Source organism: Callorhinus ursinus, unplaced genomic scaffold (genome assembly GCF_003265705.2).
Source record: "Callorhinus ursinus isolate GAN/ISIS: 27379988/994484 unplaced genomic scaffold, GSC_fseal_2.0 scaffold4, whole genome shotgun sequence".
NCBI classification, from domain to species: domain Eukaryota; kingdom Metazoa; phylum Chordata; class Mammalia; order Carnivora; family Otariidae; genus Callorhinus; species Callorhinus ursinus.
Genome location: NW_027397066.1, coordinates 148,659,209 through 148,683,196, shown reverse-complemented (window position 1 = coordinate 148,683,196; position 23,988 = coordinate 148,659,209). Strand labels below are relative to the sequence as shown.

Below are 23,988 nucleotides of genomic sequence, written 5' to 3'. Positions count from 1 at the left end.
TGCTAAATACAAAAAGAAAATCATACCCTCACTCTTTCAGTGTTAACTGAAAATGTATTACTCCTTTCTGATTAAACATAAAATTGTATTTTTATTTAATTTTCAATGAGCATTTTTACCTTTTCATTACAACATATTAGTCAGTACAGATGGCAAGATGGTGTGCATGAGAGCCTCCTGGGTACAATACACAAGTCCCAGTTGGAATGTTTCCAACAGGATGTAAACCACGGTCCACAAGTCTGTACTTTAAAAAACATATTACTTAGCACACTGCCAACAAATGTCAACACAAAAATACAGTGCTGTAATGACTTCACTCTGTAAAAGAAATGTACTGACACATAAGTTTTCCTTAAAAAAGTAAAACAGAGTAAAGAAGTATAATCAGCATAAAAATAAGTATTTATTCAATATTGAAAAAACTCATATACCAAATGGAATTCAAATTCTTCATAAAAAATATTGCAGTATATTAAAATTTTCAGAGAATTCTTAAAATATACAACATGTACAGTAGCCAAAAGCCTAGAGAAGTTCACGCAGAAAATTCTATAATTGGTGATTTGGACATTTCAGTAACTCTGCGGTTTCTTCAAACCTGCAATACAATAAATAAATAATATTAAGTAAAAAAAAAGTTCATAATGAGGCACAGGATTTAAGTGGCTGAAATTATGCTTTTGAACCTAAAATAAATTTCAGTATTTTTCTTAACTATAGGTATAAATGACAAATTAAGTAGATACTATGGCCAGAGGGGAGAAATAGCAACCAAAGTCAATTATGAGTCTTTAATTCTTAGAGTGTAAGTTATTTTAATAATCATAAATAATAATTATGAAATTTCAAAACAATATAGTTCATTAAAGTAGTAGGCTGCATAGTACTTATGCAAGTTCATTTCATATTTCCTTTTCATTGCTCTTTAATCATTTGTCGTTTCACATTTGTGCAAGATACAAATATCATTTTTAGTAGTGCTTTACCAATAACTGTCTGAAAGACTGGCAATATTTTAATAATACTTAAAATGTCTCCAAACCATCCACCGACATATATTATTTTGCTAAATCAGTAATCAAATGAGATAATACTCTTGATTAACTTTCAACCAAAAATATCTCTGCACTGTTTAATCCCACAATTAATTCCATTAACCATGTTTTACATCACTTGTTGGAAACCAAAACAGTGACTCATCTCACAAACACATAACTGTAGGTGGATTTATTATCCACTAGAGTCCTGAAGGAAATTCCACACCTGATTGAGAGACCTTTAAGGTTTGAAACACATATGCACTTTCTATATATACTGTAATCCAATACAATTCCCTATAGAGAAATGAATTTCTGTTGCCCCTTTCTGTTACTTACATTTTTTTCATCCTTTCCATTTTCTGGATTGTTGTTTCCTTTAATTTAAAAAGCAACAAATTTAGGCGATTTCTCAAAGTAAACCATCATCAAAGATGGACCATGAACATGTAAAACACACTCTAAAACACTGCATTAAGTACTATTTACTTATCATAAAGAATTTTTACAAGAGATTAAGATTTATAGTTTCGCTATTTTTCTTGCCAATGGCATCTCCAACTAAATCTAATGCTTGCTTGTTCTCCTGACCTTAAAAAGGAAATCATCTTAAACAGTTGCCAGTTTTTCTTACCTCTGAATTCTCTTTCAAACCACAGTAACTACCAGTTGAGGTTCTGGGAGTTGAATCTGATGACACTGTACTATAGCCAGAGGATAGAGGAATACTTGTTTGCCTCTCCTCTTTGCTTTTTCTATCTGTGGAGAAATTCATTTTTAGGTTATCTTCCTTTCACAGTGGAGTCATATCTAAAAACTTTATGTATAAATTGAAGAAAAACAGACATTTTACTATGAAATGGCTATGAGTATAGATCCAGATAAATTTTTATTCTTTTAAGATAATGACCTAGACATAGAGATCTAGATGTTAAAAGTAGGCCAATAAAAATGACAAAAGGTACTATTACCTTTATCACAGCAATCAATTGAATAAATAGACAAGTTCATAATTTTTAAGTATAAGCTACTGACTCAGGTACATTCCTTTCTTAAAGTGGTGGTAACCATTACCAACACTGACTATACTTTTTAAAAATCAAAAAACATTCTATCCTAAGTTAAAGTGCATGGAAAAAACAATGATTAAAATTCAGAGTTTACAGATTTCTTTTTTCCTAAAGAATTGAAAAAACTTCCAGTTCCAGTATGCTGATACCATTCATTCAACAAAATGATGGCAAATTTTTCCTACAACTCAATCAATTATAAAACATCACTGATAAAACATGCTGCTATTAAATCAATCCCATAAGCCCTATGTTTTAGTCTGGATACATATGGCTGCAAAAATCAAGGCCAAAAAAAAAAAATAGGCACCCATTTAAACTGGTACACATAGGACAGTTTTACTGTAAGCCAACAGACAGCCTCAATTAGGGAAAAAGTATTACCGCCTGAGGACTGAAACGACTAGACTCTTACTTTCATCTCTCATGGAGTTGTGTGAGATGTCCACTTCTCTTACCTCTTTACTCCATTCCTCTGCTTGCTTATCAGCATGAATTTGAACAAAATGGCCAGCCCAGCCCAGGCTCAATATCATTGACTGACTTAGTATCCTAATTCCAAATTCCCAAGGGAGAGAAAATGATCTGGCTCAACACCTTTTGGATTGGTATTCCCTGGGTTAGGTGTCTACTTTTGATCCAGTTGGGTCAAGATCACATGGTAGATTAGCTACACCCACGTCTTTGGGCAGGGGCTGTTGGCAACAGTTAATTTCAAGGAATAACTTGAACCTAGGCAGGAAGTATATCCAACATTCCCTAATCTTGGGTTATTTTCTATGGATAGAGAGAAGTGTCCTTTGAAAATACTGAACCAAGCTGTTCAAAAATAGGGCAGTTTTGAGTCCTAGGACAGGAAACAAAGAGTGGGAAGACAGAATGGAAGGTGAATGGAAGGTGAAGGAATGGCTCTCTCTGCTCTGATTTCTGGGGCCTAGACTTTGAGGATCTATCTAGCCATCAAGGGTGAACCTCATGATGGGAAAAACCTGGTATTAGGCAGGCTAGGGGGCTATTTGGAGAGCCATACAGGGCATTCCAGAGATTACAGAATGGGGAATATACCGAACACCAGCCATATTTGATAGCCAGATCAGTTAAGTGTATATTACTTTTCTGTGACGATTTTTCCTATTGCTTTCCTGAGCCTCTAGTCTTCCTTGTTTAAACGTAATGGTTTCTTAGCTGTGCTATGAGAGATTTGAGAAAAGACTGGTAACTAAGCTCAGGTTGGAAAGGAAAGGGGAGAGTAATGGCCCCGAAGGCCAATGTTGTTTTGGAGTTTCAGAGTCACCGCTCATAGATCTCTGTGAAGAAAGGGGATCTCTAAGATCTAGATTTCCGAGTCAACTGTCTCCACGGGACCATTCATCTTTCACTGCCAACTTTGGAGAATTATGACCTGACTGCACCAAGAGAACTAGTTGGGTCCTTTGCCATTTAACTATACAGGTATCGCCCACTTTTTGAAAGTTTTCCCATTACGCCACTCTGCTTTTACAAAAGACCCACATTAGTATCTATTTTTGCTAACTAAAAGAAATCAAGGAGGATGTTGACTTTGAGTCATTATAGAGGCCTCACACCCTAAGCGGCGAGAGTGGCCCCGCCAAGTGGCTTCCCTGGGAGCTACCCTCAGTGGCTCAGCACCAGGCCTCCACAGCTTTGAACTGTTTCTGTGAGTGACTGTGCTTTATCACAATTTAACTGTGTTCCCGTTAGCAAGATGTGTCCTTAGGTATCAGAAAAGTCTAAGAGAAGTTATTTTTTGGGTCTGGAAATGCTCATAAATTAGTGGTAATTGCTTCTTTGCTTTACACCATTTAGGCTTATGGAAGGTTTCCTAGTAATGCTCTTCTGATAGCGGGGAAACCTGTAATTTGTAAGCCACTACTTCCCAAAGAGGGAAAAATTTATGTCCAACTGATTTCTGGATATTTTGTATTAAGTATATCATACATAATTTAATATTTTCAAAAGTGAACTCATTATTTTTTCCCAAACCTTCTCCTTAAATCTCTATTTTATTAAAGTAACAACTATGTATTCAGTCACACAAGTCCAACACAAGTGGTCAGTCTTGACATTTTCCCTCTCCTTCACCACTTCTACTTCAATCAGCAATCAAGGCCTATCAATTCTAACAGCTAAATAAATTACTTCCTCTTTATCCTCACTTTCATAGCCTTGGTAGACACCCCCATTATTCTGAACTAAAGATCACTAAAAGACCATTCAAATTACTGTCCTTCCCTGTGTTACTTTCTTATAATGAATCATTATTCTGTTTTAAGATGACCTCTCTGAAACAAATCTGATCATATTAGCTTTGCTAAAAATCTGTGACCCCACATAAACTCCATGATTTTGTCTTTCCACTCTTCTGCTTCAATTTCCTTCATATGCCCACATGTACTCTTGTGATACCATAACTTTATTAACATTTTTCTTGGGAGGAAAAAGGCACAAAAAAACCCAAAGCAAAAAAAGAAAGAGCCTCAACAGTCATGCCCTATCTAGGAATTAACAATTACTGAACTGTAACTGAACACAAAAAATTTCATAGAAAATGAACATCATATGAGGTCACTTCATTACTGTGATGAAGCAAAGTAAGACCACCATCACGTATGAATATGGACAAGGACACCATGTAAGCAATAAACACACAAATGACCAGCTCTCCCAACTAACATGAGTGCTTCTTCTTTTCCCCTGAAAACTTCAGCTCCTTTTTCATTCTTATCGGTCATCAAACTGTTCCTGCTTCCTGATAGCACCCAAACTAGAAGAACCATCACTTCTTTAATAAACTGTCTTCAAAATCACCCAACATAAACCCAATCCTTACAATAAAAGCCTCTTCTCACTGTTTTTTTTACCAAGACACAGAGAGATGCCTTACAGGCACCCATGGAAACACTATTTTTGATAAAAAGAAAAGAAATCATGAACTTCACAAAAACCATTCCCAACTTAATATAATCCTAAAGTCAGGCTGGTGAATTACTGCTCTCAACTTCCAAGTGAGATCAAACTCTGCTTCCATGTAGCATGTACATGTAAGGTGCAAAGTGTAAGAATTTATATATAAACTTGACTCTTTTAATTGATCACAGTTAGACTATAAACTTTGAGACCAGACATTTACCTTGTTCATAATCTATAAACCCATTTCAGATGGTGGCCTGTCTGCTCATCAGCCTAAGTCCTAGCACAGTGGCTTAAACTTGTATATGTGTTAGCTAAATGGGTTAAAGGTATGTTCTGTAATAATGTTAATAAAATTATAACCATGAAAATGCAAAAGCAAAGTTGGAAAAGGCAAGTTTTGTTTTGTTTTTTAAGATTTTATTTACTGTCAGAGAGAGAGAGCACAAGCAGGGAGAGCAGCAGTAATAGAGAGAAGCAAGCTCCCTGCTGAGCAAGGAGCACCACGCAAGATTTGATCTCTGGATCCTGGGATCAGGACCTAAGCTAAAAGTAGATGCTTAACAGACTGAGACACCCAGGCATCCCAGGAAAAGGCAAGGTTTTGCAAATAGCAGGCATTCAATATTCTTTCACTATATAAAAAATTGAGCTCCATTATATACAGATACTGGATAGAAATATAGGCCTAATTTCTGTCTGCTAGACAGAACACAAGGTAAGATCTTGATCTCAAGGATCTCAGAGTTAAGCTTTGGAATTTGTTGAATAAATGAATGAATGATAAATGCAAAGAGGAAACATTTTACCAAATCTGAAATGTGTAGTCTAATAAATTCAGTGCCCGAATCACTATGTCATGTAAGATATGTAAGCTGGCTTTTTTAGCAATCCTAGGCTTCAGTACTCTGTAAGTTCAATACTGTCTTTGTTTAGGGGTTCTACAGTTTCTAAAAAATAAGGCTTCGGAATATTAAAATTATCAAATACCTATATAAGTCATTCTCCTGAAAACTCCTTATCATACCACCAATACCACCGCCATAATACTAGAACTTACCAGGATTCAGAATATCCATGTCATTACTAGATTCATAGTCTTCATTTGTTTCACTAAAGTCTATATATTCATTATTCTGGAATAATACAGATTAGTATTAGAATAAAATGAAAAGAAAAATGTACTTGTTTTATATTCTTATTGTTAAGCATAAATATAAAGATGACATGATGAATGTTTAAACATTTTTAATTGAACCAGAAATCGAAATCCTAAGTAAATAAAAAAACAAATTTCTTAGATTTGACAAGGCCATGGCAAATTTGGTTAACCGTTTCTATGAAATTTATAATTTGATCAAAGTAAATGAGTGAAAACAGGAAGTCATGATTTTAATTTTTCCTGTCCATCTTTTCTTTTCACTATAAAAATAAGCCATTTGTGCTATTAAAGAATATAATTTCAAGCTTCTCATAAAAATCAAACATTATCTTACCTTATTTTAAATGTTCAGAGCTGTTCAAGTATTAACAGCTCTAAAAGCTGAACCTAAAGAGTTTTGCCAGGTTATCTTAGTTGATAAAGAGAAAAACAATAACCACAACAGCAACAAAATAGGCTGGATCTAAATAGGACCTCATTTCAAATAAACATTTTCCCACTACCTTAACATTATCTTAATTAGCTTTTCTAAAAGAATATACACTTAACAATGAATGAAAACTTGATTGTATCTGAGATATCCTATAAATGTTAAGGAAAGATAATACCTTTTTAGACAAAAGCATTTCTGTTTCAAGAAGAGTGACACGACTTAGAAGATTAGTCCACATTTTTTCATTTACCATCACTCTTCCTTTCATTTTTTCTTCCAAAGAGTCTAATCTACTCTCTACCAAAGTCAGTTTCTGAAGCTTTTCTTGGCATTGAGCAAGCATAGTCTGTAGTGCAGTAATCTCAGGATTAATTTTAATATCCTAAAATGAATAGAGAGGTTAAAAATTATATTACACAAACTGAAATTCCTTTAAAACTCAATGTATCCCCATTTTCACTGCACTGTGTTATTTCAATAGTTAACAACAGGCAGTACAGTGTGAGAGTTGAGTGTGATCTGTAGAAAGAGAATGCTTGGACCCTAAAACTACCTCATCTGAGGTGTATGACCTTGGTGTCTCAATTTCCTTATATATTAAAAAAACAAACAAACAAAAAAACCCCAAAAAACCCCAGTACCTACTTTATGCGGTTCTTATGAGGATTAATTTGCAGAAAGCTCTTAGAACAACACCTGGTGGTATGAGAAAACTGTCACTAACTTTTTTGTAATAGCTCCTAGCACAAAGCTAAGAGGGAGTGACCAAGAAATGACAGTGCATTGAGACTGTTCAGTTTGCTAAAAAAAGAAAATAACCTTCATGACGATGTGATAGTTTTTATAAGGGACAACTGTATACTGTGATGTACAGAAGTTACAAGAAACAGAAGAAAGACAGAGAAAGTTTAGCAGGAGCAGTACAGACTAGATGCTCTAATAGGGTCCGTGGCAATAAAGTAATAGAAAAAGTATTCTAAGAGTGAGAAAGGGATGGCAAGGGTCCAAAAAGGAAAATGAAATGGCAGGAGTGTAGTTTTTCCATTCATTAATGAAGGGAATGGAGAGTAGAGAACCCTCACTGTACAAAGAAGTATATCTCCATCTCTCACCAGACTGTAAATTCCCTGAAGCAAAGTACTATCTCTTATCCATCTTTTTCTTACCCATAACACCTGGCCCAGTACCCTAAACATAAGCAGCAAATAATATCCATTGAATCCATACAGTACACTTATTTATTCTTAAATAATGGTAACAAAGGTATTGTATTAAGATAAATAATTCAAAAGGCGAGAGACATTCCAAAGTTTAGGTGCTGAAGTAATCATGTACATCAAAGAAATACTGGCATCTGTTAAAGAAGTCCAAAATTCTTACTTGTTGTTCAGACTTGATTTCAGGGAACTTTACTTCAGGAATCTTTATTTCAGTCGTCTTTAAGTCACACACATCAAATGTTTCACTAACATCTGTTACAGTACTTATTGTATCTTCAGGAATGTTAACACCATCTTCGTTATACAGGTGACGGATCACCACAGCTTTTTTCTGCAGAGAAAAATAGGTCAGAGCTGCTTAATGGTTTCCTCATACAACTATTTTAAACATAGACATAGTAACTTTGCAGAAGAAATATCCATCTTCCCTTTAAGATTTACCAAAGTTTAAATAACATATTAAGGCATATGTCAAACACTATCGATTAACTATTATTACTATTACTAATATTTTCTGTGATGAAATTGTTGTCCTGATTTTTAAAGCATTCTTATGTACTTGAAAAATTGAAATACCTATGCAATGATATCTGGGATTTGATTCCTGTTGTTTCAGATTTGGGGGGAAAGATGCTAGACAAGTGGTTACAATACAGATGAAACAAGATTAAGGAGAGGTTGATACACTGCTGATAGTGAGAACAGGTACTTTTTTAAAAAAAAAAGATTTATTTATTTATTTGACAGAGAGCGAGAGAGAGAGCACAAGCAGGGGGAACAGCAGACAGAGAGAGAAGCAGACTCCCCGTTGAGCAGGAAGCCCGATGTGGGGCTCGATCCCAGATCCCTGGGATCATGACCCGAGCCCAAGGCAGATGCTTAACCAACTGAGCCACCCAGGCGCCCGCGGAATGAGTACTTTTATAAATGTTTGGAACATTTCATAATAGGTTGCCACATAATTGACATATAATCAAGAACTGGCTCTGTGAGGAGGACCCATTACAATTTTTTTTCTAATAAAAAAGCCAGAAAATATTAGACCTTCAGCTAATAATTCAAACTTAATAATAACAAAGGGAAAGTCCTAAGAGTAAGGCATGAGGTCAAACTATGCATTCACACAAGACTCTTCTCTGCCTACTTCCTTCACTATAGACAGACTGCATATGCACTATAAATATGTCATATAAGATAGAATTCACAAATCACAATCTATAGAAGGTACTGGGAAAAGAGACCATTGGCTTTAGTAGTGACTCAATCTCTGCCTATAAAGTACTGATTCCAACTTTTCTAAGTTGGAATACTTTTATTTATTTATTTTTTAAGATTTTATTTATTTACTTGACAGAGAGAGAGAGAGACAGTGAGAGAGGGAACATAAGCAGGGGGAGTGGGAGAGAGAGAAGCAGGCTTCCCACTGAGCAGGGAGCCCAATGCGGGGCTGGATCCCAGGACCCTGGGGTCATGACCTGAGCTGCAGGCAGACGCTTAACCGACTGAGCCACCCAGGTGCCCCATAAGTTGGAATACTTTTAAAAGTCACTCAAATTTCTGAAAAGATCTGGTGTCATTGATTCAATTTTGATTAATAACAAAGAATACTTTGTTTTAAGAAAACTAAAAACAAGTTTAGGGCGCCTGGGTGGCTCAGTCGTTAAGCGCCTGCCTTCGGCTCAGGTCATGGTCCCAGGGTCCTGGGCTCGAGCCCCGCGTCGGGCTTCCTGCTCCGCGGGAGGCCTGCTGCGCTCCTTCTATCCCCCCCTCCACCCACTCTCTCTCATTCTCTTTCTCTCTCTCAGATAAATAAATAAAAAATCTTAAAAAAATAAAAAGTTTAATGCCTTGAAATTTTGCACCTTATTAGGACAATTTAGATTATCACTCAGCACCAAAACTGAAATAGAAGATTGAAAAATATATTTAGCATATAACTAATATTTAGTTATACTAGTTATAATAATTATTATAACTAATATATTATATAATACTGTGTATTATAATATACAGTATACAACTAATATATTAGTTATAATCATAGCTCATATTTAGGAAGTGCTTACAATGCCTATGCTAAGCACAAGAAGGTTACAAAAAGGCAGTACAGGAAAATTCCTGTTTATATAAATTCGAGTTGGGGAAGGATATTGTATATAAACCACTTAGAAATTAGAAAGAAAATTGTGTCAAGCTAACGAGTTAGGTAAGTTAGAGATTCAGGTGTACAAGAAGTATGGGCATTTATTCAGAAACCATGTATCTTTTAATTCCTTTTCTTATTGCTCTTATTACCTACAGCAAAACAGTTATATTAAAAAAAAGTAATTAACATTTTCCCTTCAGTAAAATGTTAAGTTTATAAAGGCATAAAAGTATCTCTTTTATAGATTCTATTAATATAGCTCATGCAGTTTGGACTGGGGAGAAATAATTCTCTAGATTTTACTTCAGCCAGAAACTATTCATATCTTTTATCTAATGACACCTTATTTATCTGATATTCTATCCTCTGATCTCAGAAATGGTTTGCCCAAAGTGGAACACAGCTGAAAATATAATACTAATTGTTATAAAGTAATATTTTGGCCTCAATGTCTCTTGGAGATAGAAACGCTATCTCTAAATGCACTGGACTCATTCAGCCACTAGTATGCCAAGGAGACAGGGTAGGTAAGATATTTATTAACAAAGAGAAAATATTCAAAAACTCACCCCAAAGCCAGATTATAGGTTTAGGGACTATCAATCACTGGATAATATACCCTATCACTATTAGCTAATGGTATGCTCTTCAGACATTCCCATGTCTTAGAAAGACTAGATACATAATTAAGAGTACATGTCAAGACCACATAATACAGCGTTTCCAAATCACTGCATTCTACCTGGGAAGTGAGGCAGAAGTACGGATTAGAAACACAAAGAGAAAAATTGTTCAATTTTACATTTCTACCTTCTTATAATGTGAGGACTGTCCGCCAGATAATATGGTATACATTGCTAAAAATCCTTATGCTGTATCTGACTAAAATGTTTTACTAGCTACTAGTCAGAAAAGTGAAACTTGTACATTAATTAGGTAGATAATTCTTAGCACTGACACATTTTCTTTGTATTTTCCTACCTTTCCTGAAGTCATAAACCTGCCAGTGATGTCAATGCCAACAGGCTCTGTAGATGTTTTCTCAGTGCTTGAAGAAGGTTCTGACTTAACAGAACTGATTTTCTTTCTTTGTTGTGATGGAATCTTAAAAAAAAAAGTATTAAGACTAATTTTACGTGAAAGCTAACATATTTAAATTATATTATTTAAATTTTCATATACAAAATACAACTACCAAATGATAAGAATCTAATGAGACACGTCTTTTGAAAACTAAGAAGTGAGGAAAATGTGTTATGTTTGAACTGTTAGCTTAGGACTAGTAGCTCAAAGTCACAAATGTGTGAAAACAAGTGACCAGTATTTAAAAGAAACATAAGGTATATGGTTACCCAAATCTGTGAACAATGCAGTAATTGTATTTCTGTGTTAGTCTGCTATCTAGGGTTTGACTTTATATGTTAAAATGCTGGGCCACTTGGAGTAAGTTAAAATCAATTAATAAAATTACCTTCTCAAGACTACTCAATTCCTTGTGCTTTTTCATCACACAATTCAAAATATCACAAATAATTTGGATTTTCCATTCTGCAAATCCACACTGGAGAAACTGCTTTTTTGTCAAGATTGGTTTATAATTAAACTGATCACGCAGAAGCTGTAAAGAGGGAATAGATCAAAATCCAAAATGATAAATGGCCACCTGCTCAGGAATGTAATAACATCTCTGAGAAGAGAAGGAGGATCATGCCAGTAGATTAAGGGTACTAAAGAGATTCGTAGGAGTGGTGTGAGTCATGACCAGGTAGGAGAGGTATTCATGTAGAAAACAGCTAGGTAGGAAGTAGCAGAGAATAGATGGCTGTCTAAGATGAAAAAACATAGCCAATGATCAAAAAGTTCAAACATCCTCATTGGTACTAGAAAAATTCCTTAACTTACTAGATAATAAAGAATACCATACCAGATGTCAGAAAACCATAATTTATTTAATTCTTACACGACATGATTTATTAGATAAGTCAGTAGGCCTCTGAGTTTCAATGTCTCATTTGTAAATGAGAGAAAGAGACTAACTAGACCAGCAATTTTCAAAGCCTGTATTATAAAATCCTAGGATTTCTTAGAAGTGCTTCTCAGGTTTCCATGGAAGCTTGCTGGGGTTAGAGGCAAAGACAGGGAAGACTAAACAGACTCTATACACGTAAAAGCTCCCGTTTCATCAAATGTAATTCACTACTTAAAAAAAATTGATTTGATAAATGGGTTTTACTATTTTAACAGTGAGAAAACCAGTGCTTGAGTAAAAATTAATGATAATCTGGAGGTATTCTTTAATCTTATGAGATGTTCAGTATACATACAGTACAAATGCAGATACTGGAGTAGATATAAGACATGGTCCCAGACCTCAAGGAACATAAAATCTCAAAGTTTTAGTTCCCTCTAATTAAATTAATCACAATTCTATAAACCACAAACTACTCAAAGTCACATTTCTAACTTCTGCCAACATGCCAAATTATACTAAAATTTGATATAAAAAGAGCAAATGATAACCAATGACATTTTTACCAACTGCCACTTATTAGATTATAAAATATAAAGGGAGCTTAAATTATCCTGATTATAACAGGGACTGCATCTAAGTGAGAAATGCACATGAAAATACTGTCAACTATGTATGTTGCACATATATAAGGGGTTATTATAAAACATTACTCTTAAAAATCATTCAATGACTTCTGAAATTATTTCAGAAATTCAAAAATACCTTATAGACGGTATCTATAAAGCGCAAGTCATTCTTCGCTATGAGCTCTATATTGGATTCCATCAGAAGTTCGGCTACATAAGGTGAATATGAGGTAAGGGAATAGCTAATGATGGGCAAAGATGCTGCTGTATCTCCCTTTACCAAACTGTTCGCGAGAAAAAGAAAGAGATATTTAATGAGCATAATTACACAAAGTTAGATAAGAAAGGCAATATAAAATATGGTGTCAATAATTTTATAAATTAACACTCCAGCCAAATAATTAGGAGATAAAACCCTCTGGAGTCCATCCCCTACTCTAACTCAGTATAGCCAAATTACTATGAAATAACAGTTTATTTTCTAAAACAGTTAGCTCTTTAGTAACAGTACCGTCTATTCACCACAGTATTTGAATTTCCAAAGCTTAGCCTTACTTGATCAGTCCATTTTCTCTAAACAAATGTACCACCTTATAGTGCTCAAGTACATTTTATGGTTTTGCAAACCCTTTTTACATTACCTCATTTGCTCTTTACAATAAACCTGCAAAGGTAAAATATCATGAATTCTACGTTACAGAGGGGAAAATAGGGCTGGAAAAGGCATCTACAGTAACTGGGCTGATCAGTTTGCATCTTCCACTTGTATCAAGTTCAGTAGAAATCTGTGCCTTAGTAGAGTATGCTAATTCCTCCCGTCTAGAAAGGTATCCCATTCTTTTCTGCCTGTTATTCACTCTTATAAATTATTTGGCAAATCTCAAGCCTTCCAGGAAGCCACCCTCAATTTTCTGATCCACACTGATGTCTTACAGAATGAGTCTCAGGGCATTCAGTGTCTGATGCCTCATGCTCTGTCCTGTACTGTTTTCTACTTGTCTACACATATGGACCTTATTTTCTCAATGTGAAGTACCTTCACTGATTCTCCCACAACAAAGCAAGGAGGTATTTGTTAATTAGCCAGTTATATATGTTCAACTGACATAAAAATGCACTTACAGAAAACATTTGTTTTCCACAAAATTCAAGACATACATAAATTTCCCCATCCTCACACCAATTTTTTTTTAAAAGGCAGAGAACAAGTATATAATGCTAGAATTACATTTTATTTTTAAGGACAAATATAAATTGTTTCTTTTATATTTATGGGTACAGTAATACTCTACCCAGTGAGAAAACTGCTCTGGAAATCCTGTCCATTAGTTTAAAACAGGAAATGAAAACAATACTTTTGAACAGCAAAATCTGTCCATTTTATGCACATTCTGACTAGAAGACAGCCGGGGGCTACATTTAATACCTCTTGTTTTAATTCAAAAATCTTGATTATCTAGTTTCTAGGGACTTTGATTAGAAATAGTAATAAAATAGATATTATAAACTGGCACACAGACACAAAAGGGAGATGCTGAAAAAAGGTTAAAAATGGATAAGAAATGTAAGACTCAAAATATGTGTGGGGGGAGTGTGTATGTGGGTGAGAGGGGTAACCTGAATAAGCAGCAGCAAGTAGTGTTACTTATTTCAATAGACCCTGCAGAGTGCTATGTTTTGAAATAGTCTGAAAATTATTGTTCTCAATGATACTCTTCAGTCAGTTAGAAAATCAAATGTTTAGATTCCATACTCAAAAGACAGGAGAATAATTGGTATATTTTCCAAGTATTCCTATCCAGAATGTATCTTAAAATGATGCTTCAAGTAGTAAGAAGAAAATGCGGCTATTCAAACTGGTTAAGTCCCAGCAAGACAAGACAGTAGAGATGTCCCTGTTGTAAGCAAGCAGGATCTGATTGGTACATGCTGTGGAGCACCTTCTGATTCTCACACAGAAGGCTTGGAATCGGTCATTAGAGCTCAGGTTTCTCCCACGATCCTCATCATCCTTTCATTTTGCCATCCCTTGGGGTTATAGATCTCCCTACATTCCATCCACACGTATATGTAAAGCACATCCCTAGAATATCCACTCTTACATGTCACGCACATTATTCCAGGATTCTCTTTTTTTACTGTTCAACCAAGTTTTACTCTACTACTTGAACATATAGCTAATCTGGACTTGTCCCTGGACACTTACTCATTGAATAAATGTCTAGTTAGCTACTAACATGTGTCAGGCACAATTCTAGATGTGAGGATATTGCAATGAACAAAACAAAGTACCAGTCTTCAACTTATATTCTAGTGGGGAATACTTTCAATCAATAATCCCAGGTAAGAAGAAAAAAAAATATTAAGGGATAGAAGATGAGAAGAGTACCATATTTAGATTAGCATGAACACAGAAGAAATACATGTTGCTACATACTACAAAGCAAGTCAGTCCTATTTGGAAAGTGAAAACTACAGTGAAAGGTTCAAGTGGGGTCTATCAAATGAGTTAGCTTAATAACAATCTTTGCACATGGTGTAAGTTGTCATAAGAAGCCCATTAACTAGAATCTTCCACATCAAATAGCAAATTATATAATTAAAGCGATCCATTATACTTTAATGAGTTTAAAAGTTGTATAGAAACCATATCTCGTACAGATGTATATTGTGGTTCTACTTCTAAAAGGTGTTTTAAACCTCGAATTAGAATTTTTCATTGATTCATACTTAGAAAAAAACTCCTGTAATTCCCTGCTTTCTAAAATATTTTAATCATTTCAAGGAAAATTTTAAAACAACCCAGGTAAAATTTGTCTCTATTTAGATACACCCCCAATGTTAAATCTTACCTCAAATAATTATCAAAAAGAAAACAAATAAGTTTGATACAGAGCTTACCCAACACAATCCACCTCTTGAGGATAATTTAGTGAGCGAAGCACTTGTTCTAGGTTCCGTAAGCTTCTTTTTAAGTCACCTGTTGCCATTATTTAACATTACATTCAGCTCCAGCTTTTGAAATAATCTAATTTTTCACCTAAAAATAAATCCATAAAACACTGGTTAAGTCTATTTCTGAATCTTTATTTTGTTCACATCTCTTACAGGCACTAAACATATTTATCTTATCTTAGCTATTTCTGTGCTAACTTCTCTTCCCTACTGGTCCAGTGCGATCATCTATCTACAGTATATTCCCAAATATAAGATAGGCTTTTTCCCCCAAATACTTTCCTTACAAAAAACAATGTTTGCCTTACGTTCATATTCTTACAATGTGTCTCATGATATTCTCCCAAATTGTTTATTCTGAACAAAGTTCCATGTGGGAAGAGAAATCAACCTGAAATAACCTCCATCAATGACTATTTTAGATGCTTATAATGGTTACATAATAAACTCAGTAAAAAAATGGAGACAAAAGAATTTATTACAGATTTAGTCATTATTCCCAGGGCTTTGACCTCATAGTTGCCAAAAAGATGCTTTGCTTAAAAAATAAAAATAGATGAGTTAAAAAAAATTTAGGATTTGGCTTGTAAAATATGGTGGATTAAGTGCATGTTATCTTTATTTCTTTTGTTTTAAACATCACTAAAATGAAAGTAAATGATTAAAAACCATATATACTCACCAGGGCAAAATGAATTAGAGGGGATTCCACATGACAGGAGAAGTATCAACAAAAGTGTGGAAGATGGAAAGCAGATGAATAAGTGAAAACCAACCTAGCAGAGCAGAGACAGGCTAATCTTATCTGCCCATTTAAGAGGAAACAAACAGCAGCAAGGTAAGTTCAGAAATGAGGGGCCCTTAATGCTTATGAAAGGCTAAGGGGTAAGACCAAGGGGGTTGAAGTAAGGATGATTATTCGAAAGTCCATGTAAGGAGCTACTAAACCTAGATTTTTACTTTCCCTCCCCCTCACCCCCTCCCACATATTTTGTTCAGCTAGGCAACTACCTCTCTGCATCCCCAGGTTTACCAATGGGTTTTTAGATAATATCAGAGCACAATCAATAAATTTTTAAATAAGTTGTACGTCATTAAAATTTAAAACTTCTTCGGGCACCTGGGTGGCTCAGTTGGTTGGGCAACTGCCTTCGGCTCAGGTCATGATCCTGGAGTCCCGGGACTGAGTCCAGCATTGGGTTCCCTGCTCAGGGGGGAGTCTGCTTCTCCCTCTGACCCTCTTCCCTCTCGTGCTCTCTATCTCTCATTCTCTCTCTCTCAAATAAATAAAATCTTTAAAAAATAAAAAAATAAAATTTAAAACTTCCAAAAAGACACTGTTAAAAGAATGAAAAGATAGTTCACAGACTGGGAGAGAATATTTACAAAACACACTGAATAAAAGACTTGTTCCCAAAATAGACAAAGAACTCTTGTAAGAAAAAAAAAAAAACCTAGCCAATTAAGAAATAGGCAAAATATCTGAACATTCGGGCGCCTGGGTGGCTCAGATGGTTAAGCGTCTGCCTTCGGCTCAGGTCATGATCCCAGGGTCCTGGGATCGAGTCCCGCATCGGGCTCCCTGCTCCTTGGGAGCCTGTTTCTCCCTCTGCCTCTCTCTCTCTCTCTCATGAATAAATAAATAAAATCTTTAAAAAAAAAAATCTGAACATTCATCTCACCAAAGAAGACATACAGATGACAACAATCATATAAGATGCTCAGTATTACTTATCATTAGGTGATTGCAAATTTAAAAAAAGAGAGATACCACTACAGACCTATTATAATGACTAGAATCCAAAAAACTGATGATATCAAATATATATGGGATATGGAACAACAGAAACTCTCACTTATTGCTGGAAGAAATGTAAATGGTATAATCATTTTGGAGGACAGTTTAGCAGATACAGAGCTAAACAGTCTTACCATACAATCAGCAAACATGCTAACAAGGTATGTACATATACTATCTTGCACGTGAATGTTTATAGCAGCTCTATTCATATCGTCAAAAAGTGAGAGCAACCAAAATGTCCTTCAATAGGTGAATGGATGAAAAAAATCGTGGTACATCCATACAACAGGATATTTAGTCAGCAACAAGGAAATGAGCAGCAACAAAAAGACATGGATGGACCTTACTGCCTCTTCCTAAGTGAAAGAAACTAGTCTGAAAAGGCTACATACTGTATGATTTTAATTATAAGACATTCTGGAAAAGACAAAACTGTAGTGACAGTGAAAACAACAGAGATCAGTGGTTAAGCAAGGACTCAGAGGAAAGGAGAAGAGAGGGTTGAATAAGTAAATGTAGGGAAATCTTTTAGGGCAGTGAAAGTATTCTGTATGATACTGCAGTGGTAGATACATGACAGTATGCATTTGTCAAAACCCATAAAACTGGACAGCACAAAGAGAACCTAAGGTATGCAGCCTTTATAAAAACCACTTAGAAGCTGGGAAACCCCAGGACAGAACCAGACTGTGACAACAGAACCTAAGTGTATTACCAGTGTGTGAACCACCTCACAGAAGCACATGGGTGGACACGGTGCTAACTAACTCTGGAAATGAGTGCAAGGCTCAAGACAAAACCACTTGCATATAAATACTGTACTCTAGTTTATAAAGTTGTTTCCCAGGTACTTATGAATTAATTGATACTTCTATGCATACACACTGGAATTGAACAATTAAGTAAACATACGGCAGAACATTAGTCGAAGCTTCTTACTGCCAGAGTGGGAATTTATAGATCAGTAAGGAGAGGAGACTAGAATGAGCCAAACCTGCCTAATCCATCAGAGTTAGAAAATTCCAGGATGAAGTCATGTTCAGCTAAATATAGATAAAGACAGTTATATACTGAAGGATTTCTAGATATGTGTATATAGACAGCTAGTATACATGTATTTCCTTTCTCTGCCAGCTGAAAGTGATTAAAAGCAACAACACCCCAGCAGTAAAGAGCACACCTCACATTCAGATCTTAGTGTGTATAATGTTCTCCAATAAAAGAAACCAGGACTCCCTGTAGAAACGGTTAAATTCTAAGACTGGAACAGAAAATATACAAGATGAGCCTGAAGTATTGCATAGTTCCAGAAAGTGAGAAAGTATACACAAACCAATCCCAAAGTGATGGGGGTATGTCAATAGGACATAGGAGACAAATGAAACAGTTCCCAACGGTCAAAGGCGAAACTACCTGAACAACAAAATTAATTTAATACTATTGGATTATAATCCAAAGTATAAGCAAAACAGAAAATGAATTACTATAGCTCAGTGTACTAACAAACAAAGGAGAAAATGTTATCATTTCAGCACATTTCATAAAATTCAACATTCATTCATAATATAATTCTTAGGACATTAGAAATAGAAGGGAACTGTGTACATTTGATGAAGGATATCTACAAAAACAAAAACAAAAACAAAAACCTACTGCAAACATCATACTTCAAAATAATAGAAGCTTTCTTCCTGAGACTGGAAATGAATCTTGTTCCCTCATCATTTCTCTTCAACACTACAGGTCATAGATAGTACAAAAATGCAAGAAGAAGAAATAAAAGGAATAAACACTAAAAAGGAAAAAATAAAATTGTCCTAATTCACAGATGACATAATTGTATATATGAGTCCAAAAGAAATAAGTGAATTTAGCAAGGTTGCTGATGGGTAGAAGGCCAGTACATAAAAACCAGTTGTATTTCTCTGTATCCCTCAAGTAATTATATAATTTTTATTTATTTATTTTATTTTTTTTTTTTAAAGATTTTTTTTATTTATTTATTTGACAGAGAGAGACACAGCGAGAGCAGGAACACAAGCAGGGGGAGTGGAAGAGGGAGAAGCAGGCTTCCCGCGGAGCAGGGAGCCCGATGTGGGACTCGATCCCAGGACCCTGGGATCATGACCTGAGCCGAAGGCAGACGCTTTAACGACTGAGCCACCCAGGCGCCCTAATTATATAATTTTTAAAACAAACTTTCTATGTATAAACCAAGTAGCCCCAAAAGTATCATAAACATGTGAATAAATCTAGAAAAGATGTACAAGACCTCAAAACAAAAAACCCTAAAACTTTCTTGAGATGTATTAAAGAAGCCCCAAATAGAGAAAGTATACAACTTGTTTAAGGATTGGAAGACTCAAAAAACTGATCCACAGATTCAATGAATTCCCCCCATCTCCCCCCCCAAAAAAAAAAATCTCTCAAGGTTTTTTTTTTTTTTTTTGATGGAAATTGACAGGCTGATTCAAAAATGCATCCAGAAATGCAAAAGATAAAGGATAACTAACACATTCTTGATAAAAATCAAAATTGCAAGCTTTAACCACTGGATAACAAGACTCATTATAGGGTGCCTGGGTGGCTCAGTCGTTACGCGTCTGCTTCAGCTCAGGTCATGATCCCAGGGTCCTGGGATCAAGTCCCACATCGGGCTCCCTGCTTGGCAGGAAGCCTGCTTCTCCCTCTCCCACTCCCCCTGCTTGTGTTCCTGCTCTCGCTGTGTCTCTCTCTGTCAAATAAATAAATAAAATCTTAAAAAAAAAAAAAAAGACTCATTATAAAGTTACATTTGGAATTAGTGAAAATATGTACAAATAGAACAATGGAACAGAAGAGTCCAGAAAAAGACCATGCATATATTGACACTAGATTTACGACAAAGTTGATACTGAGTAGCCCTGGAGAAAGGATGGTGTTTTTTAATAAATGGTACCGTGTCAACTTAATATCCAGATAGAATAAATAAATCTTCACCCCTTGATGTAAATGGTACCTCACATCTTTTACCAAATTAATTCCAGGTTTATTGAAGACCTAAGCATAAAATGTAAGACAACCTGGCTTGCTGGAGATCATAGAGGAGAATATCTTTGATCTTCAGGTAGAGAAAGATTTCTTACCTTATGACTGTTAAAATGAACCACATTAAAATTAGCAACTCTGTTCATCAAAAGACACCTTCAAGAGAGTGGAAAGATAAACCACTGAGAGAAAATGATGCTGTCGATCTATAAAACCAACAAAAAGATTCATAACTAGAATATGTAAAGAATTTCCTTCAAAGCAGTAAGAAAAGGAAAAACAGTAGAAAACAGGAAAGAGACCTGAACAAGAACTTTACAGAAGAGTAAACAAGTGAAAAGACATTCAATCTTATTTATCATTAGGAAATTCCAAAGTAAATCCAAAATGTGAAACTGTGGAACATCTGAAACTCACACAATGCTCTGGAAGGGTAAATTAGTACAATTACTTTGTAAAACTTTATGGCGATATCTACTAAAGCTGACATATAAAGGGCCTAGGAAACAGGAATATAAGTCCAGAGAACATATGTACGAAACAGAGTATGGTATGTACATGGGCACCAAAAGACAGGAACAATATTTGAGATTTTAAATAAAATAGTTCATTTTTTAAATTCCAAAGAAAATACCATGGCATTATATTTTTAAATGACTCATTGTATGGTGTAGGTCTTTCATTAAATTCTCGAAGATTATTCCCCAAAGAGGTTCATATAATAAATACAGACAGGTAAATAAATGATTAAGAATCTTTGCTAGAAAGAGCTAAAAGGCTTCTAAACTTAAGTCTAGTCAATCAGTAAGGCAAAGTCCAATAACACACTTAAAAGAGATCTATTTGTAACTGTCCATGGACACTTCATAGAAGGAAAATATGTAACAATACCTTGAATAATGAATCCTCTGGGAACGAAGCTTCTTTAAAACGAAGTCATTGACATTAAAAACAAAACAGAACAATTCATAAATCAGGTAGAGTTAGTATAATCTTTTCCCCCAGTCAACATTCTAGTAGTTGCCCAAGATACAAAATAACTCCTTACACACTTTCCGTATTTATGCATAACAAGAGGTAATAAGGTCAGCAATTTGCAAAATCCTAAATTTAGTAGGCTTTCTATTTTAAGCCCCTAGCCACTGAATTCTGCTTTCCCCCCTCTTTAGGAACACAGTATCTTCCTGTTCCAAGACTCCGCTCCTTTAGCAACAAGGTAAAGAACAGATTATTGAGTATAATTTACATATTCATGCACGGATTTTAGTCAGTATTTTTCCATTAATAAATTACTTCTAAATATTTACATTTTTACGCAGAGGGAATTTCAGGTACTGCCAAATGAGAGATAACTAGAAAAAGAGGAAGTGATCCTGAAATCACATTATACAAAATACTGGCCAAGGGAATAAGCCTTATTTAACATCTTTTAGGATGACTAGGGGAGAGATGGACGTAGGGAAGCAGTAAGAAAGGACTTCCCAAGACCAGCCTTTACTTTCCTGGGAAAGATGAAGTGGGAACTAATCGAGTTGTAACTGCAAAAAAAAAAAATATATATTCTTAGGTACTACCATTGGCCAATGTAGTATTGTATTAAGTTCCAGACCCACCTATCTTAATATGATTCTTCTAGGGTACCTTTTCCGCCTAAGACATTCTATAACTTTAATATAAACTGTATCTCCCTCCACAGACTTTGTTTAATTCTTCCAAATGTATATTCCATATTTCTAGCACATGTAATTTTGTTTTATTTAACATTTTATGGTATCTTTCCTTTCCCTGAAGTCCTGGAACATATATCAATGTCTCACATTATTTCTACCTCTGATAATGGACTTTCTGACAACAAAGTATGTCCTTGGAACACATCCTCTTCAGTACCAGCAGAATAAGTATTTTGAAGAAGAGTAAGATACAAGTACAGGTTGGATCTGTAGGTGAAGGAGATAATAAAACAGGATAGAAAAAAATAAAGGGATAAATAAAAGAGAATTATACAAAAAATGACAGCTACTGTTCTACATTTTCATGAAAGACTTAGTGAAAAACACTAAGACATTAAAAGAAGACAATCTAAAAGTTATGCACATTTTAGCACAGTACTTTAAGAAATGAAAAAATAACTTATATTTTAAAAAATGATTAATGTTTTCACTTTATAACCCTTATCAAAAGAAATTAAGAGAAAGGAGCCATTACTCCGCTTGTAGCATAGTTTCAACCATTAAGATGGACTCAATACTGCTTCCTAGCATCCTCCCTGGAGTTCTCTCTGCAAGTCAGACCTGTTCAACTAAATTTACTGGGGGAGACGTAGTGAAAAAGGTATACAGTAGCAGTTTATGATTTTTAATCTAGCTCAATCTCATTGCGATTAGAGGTCTTAAAAGATGCCTCTGAATGGAATGCCATTGAACTGAGAGTGATTTTTCTTCGAATGAAGCAAGTACACTGACTTTAATTATTATGGTCCATGGCTAAGAGTTTGTGACATATCTTGCAACACTACATATTATCTAAAAACTGTGTATCAAAAATCGAGTAGATATGAGGTAAAATTAAGTTTATTAAATTTTCTCAAAAGATATTAGGGGAAATACTGCTCTAAGAGATAGGTAGAAAGGTCTGTAAAAGGGAAAACACAGAAAATTGCGGAGAAAAAGGGGGTACGGGACAAGAATAGAGCTCAGTAGGACTGCTGTGTTCACATAAAACTGCTCACAAATATAAAATATTCGTAGATAATTTTAGAAAAATAGTCCTGTGTACCTATAACTTCGGAATCAAAATGCCAAGACTGATTTTTTTCGCAGCGAGAGGAAAAAAAAGTAAGTTGTCTAGAAGGTAGAGAAATACGGAAACCCAAGGAAAGGCAAGCAAGGAAAAATCACAACTTTCACCCCTTCCTTCTAGTCAGCGTTTCGGAGGAGTAGGCTCTTTCCTCAGCTCATAAGTTCCAACTGAAGGAATCAGTCTGTAACTTCCCAACCCTAACCCTAAACTGAGATAATTCACTGCCACGATTCTTCTTATTTCGCTGTTTATCATAAGGCTGTACCAGCTGGGTATATAGGCAAGGCATTATCTAGGGCTCCCCTCCCTCCATTTGATTTAAAAGGATGAAAAGGCAGACCTGGTCATTCGCTCCCGCCCGTGGTTTCGGTTAAGAGCAGCGAGGAGAGGCTTCCCCTGCTTAATCTAGGGCGCACTCTCACCAGCCTCCCCAGCAGCCGCCAAGCAAAGAAGAGGGCCCCGAAGGCCTCTGGTCCCGCACAGCAGGGAGGGGGGGAGGTAGCATATGCGACCAGAGATAGCCACCGGACCCAGCTTTCAGCAGCGAGTCACTGCGACCGGACGCTTGCACCTGGGCGCACCCCTCGAGTCGACCGTTTGTATTTAAACAGTGGGTCGAAGCCCGCCACGCGCCGCGGTAAGACCTTACAAGCTGCCGGCTCCTCGGTGCTTCACGATTCCTCGCTGCAGATTCCACACCACGTTTGTCCAGACCACTGTGGAGACTGACTCTGCGGAGAGGCTTTCCAACGGCCAGTCCGATCCCAAGTTGCAGAATAAAAGTTTGTCTAATGTTGATATTTAGA

The 23,988-nt window shown here is 35.6% G+C and overlaps 1 protein-coding gene across 11 annotated transcripts; it reads right to left on the bottom strand.

The window, feature by feature from the left end:
• Positions 1-382: 382 nt before the first annotated feature.
• Positions 383-23,988, bottom strand: CEP44 (centrosomal protein 44). Of its 11 annotated transcripts, none has more exons than XM_073892503.1 (13): positions 23,523-23,988; positions 22,201-22,320; positions 21,275-21,306; positions 15,502-15,640; positions 12,737-12,884; positions 11,474-11,620; positions 10,984-11,106; positions 8,017-8,187; positions 6,812-7,018; positions 6,102-6,177; positions 1,675-1,799; positions 1,380-1,417; positions 383-601 (listed from the first exon to the last, which is right to left on the bottom strand). In XM_073892503.1, the coding sequence occupies exons 4-13, from the start codon at positions 15,588-15,590 to the stop codon at positions 553-555; spliced, it is 1,173 nt and encodes a 390-aa protein (XP_073748604.1). In that variant the 5' UTR covers positions 15,591-15,640; positions 21,275-21,306; positions 22,201-22,320; positions 23,523-23,988; the 3' UTR covers positions 383-552. The 11 variants fall into 11 exon arrangements, with proteins under 11 accessions (XP_073748604.1, XP_025730257.1, XP_073748606.1 ...); XM_025874472.2 differs by having other exon boundaries at positions 22,212-22,320; XM_073892505.1 differs by having other exon boundaries at positions 6,887-7,018; positions 22,212-22,320.

Bases quoted from the DNA above. Each gene is read 5' to 3' on its own strand.
- CEP44 (XM_073892503.1), bottom strand. From the start codon at position 15,590: ATGGCAACAGGTGACTTAAAAAGAAGCTTACGGAACCTAGAACAAGTG. The intron at 7,019-8,016 runs GTAAGAATTTTG...TATTCATTTTAG, and splicing joins AAATCAAGTCTGAACAACAA to GATATTAAAATTAATCCTGA. The intron at 1,800-6,101 runs GTAAGTTCTAGT...ATTTCTCCACAG, and splicing joins CATGGATATTCTGAATCCTG to ATAGAAAAAGCAAAGAGGAG.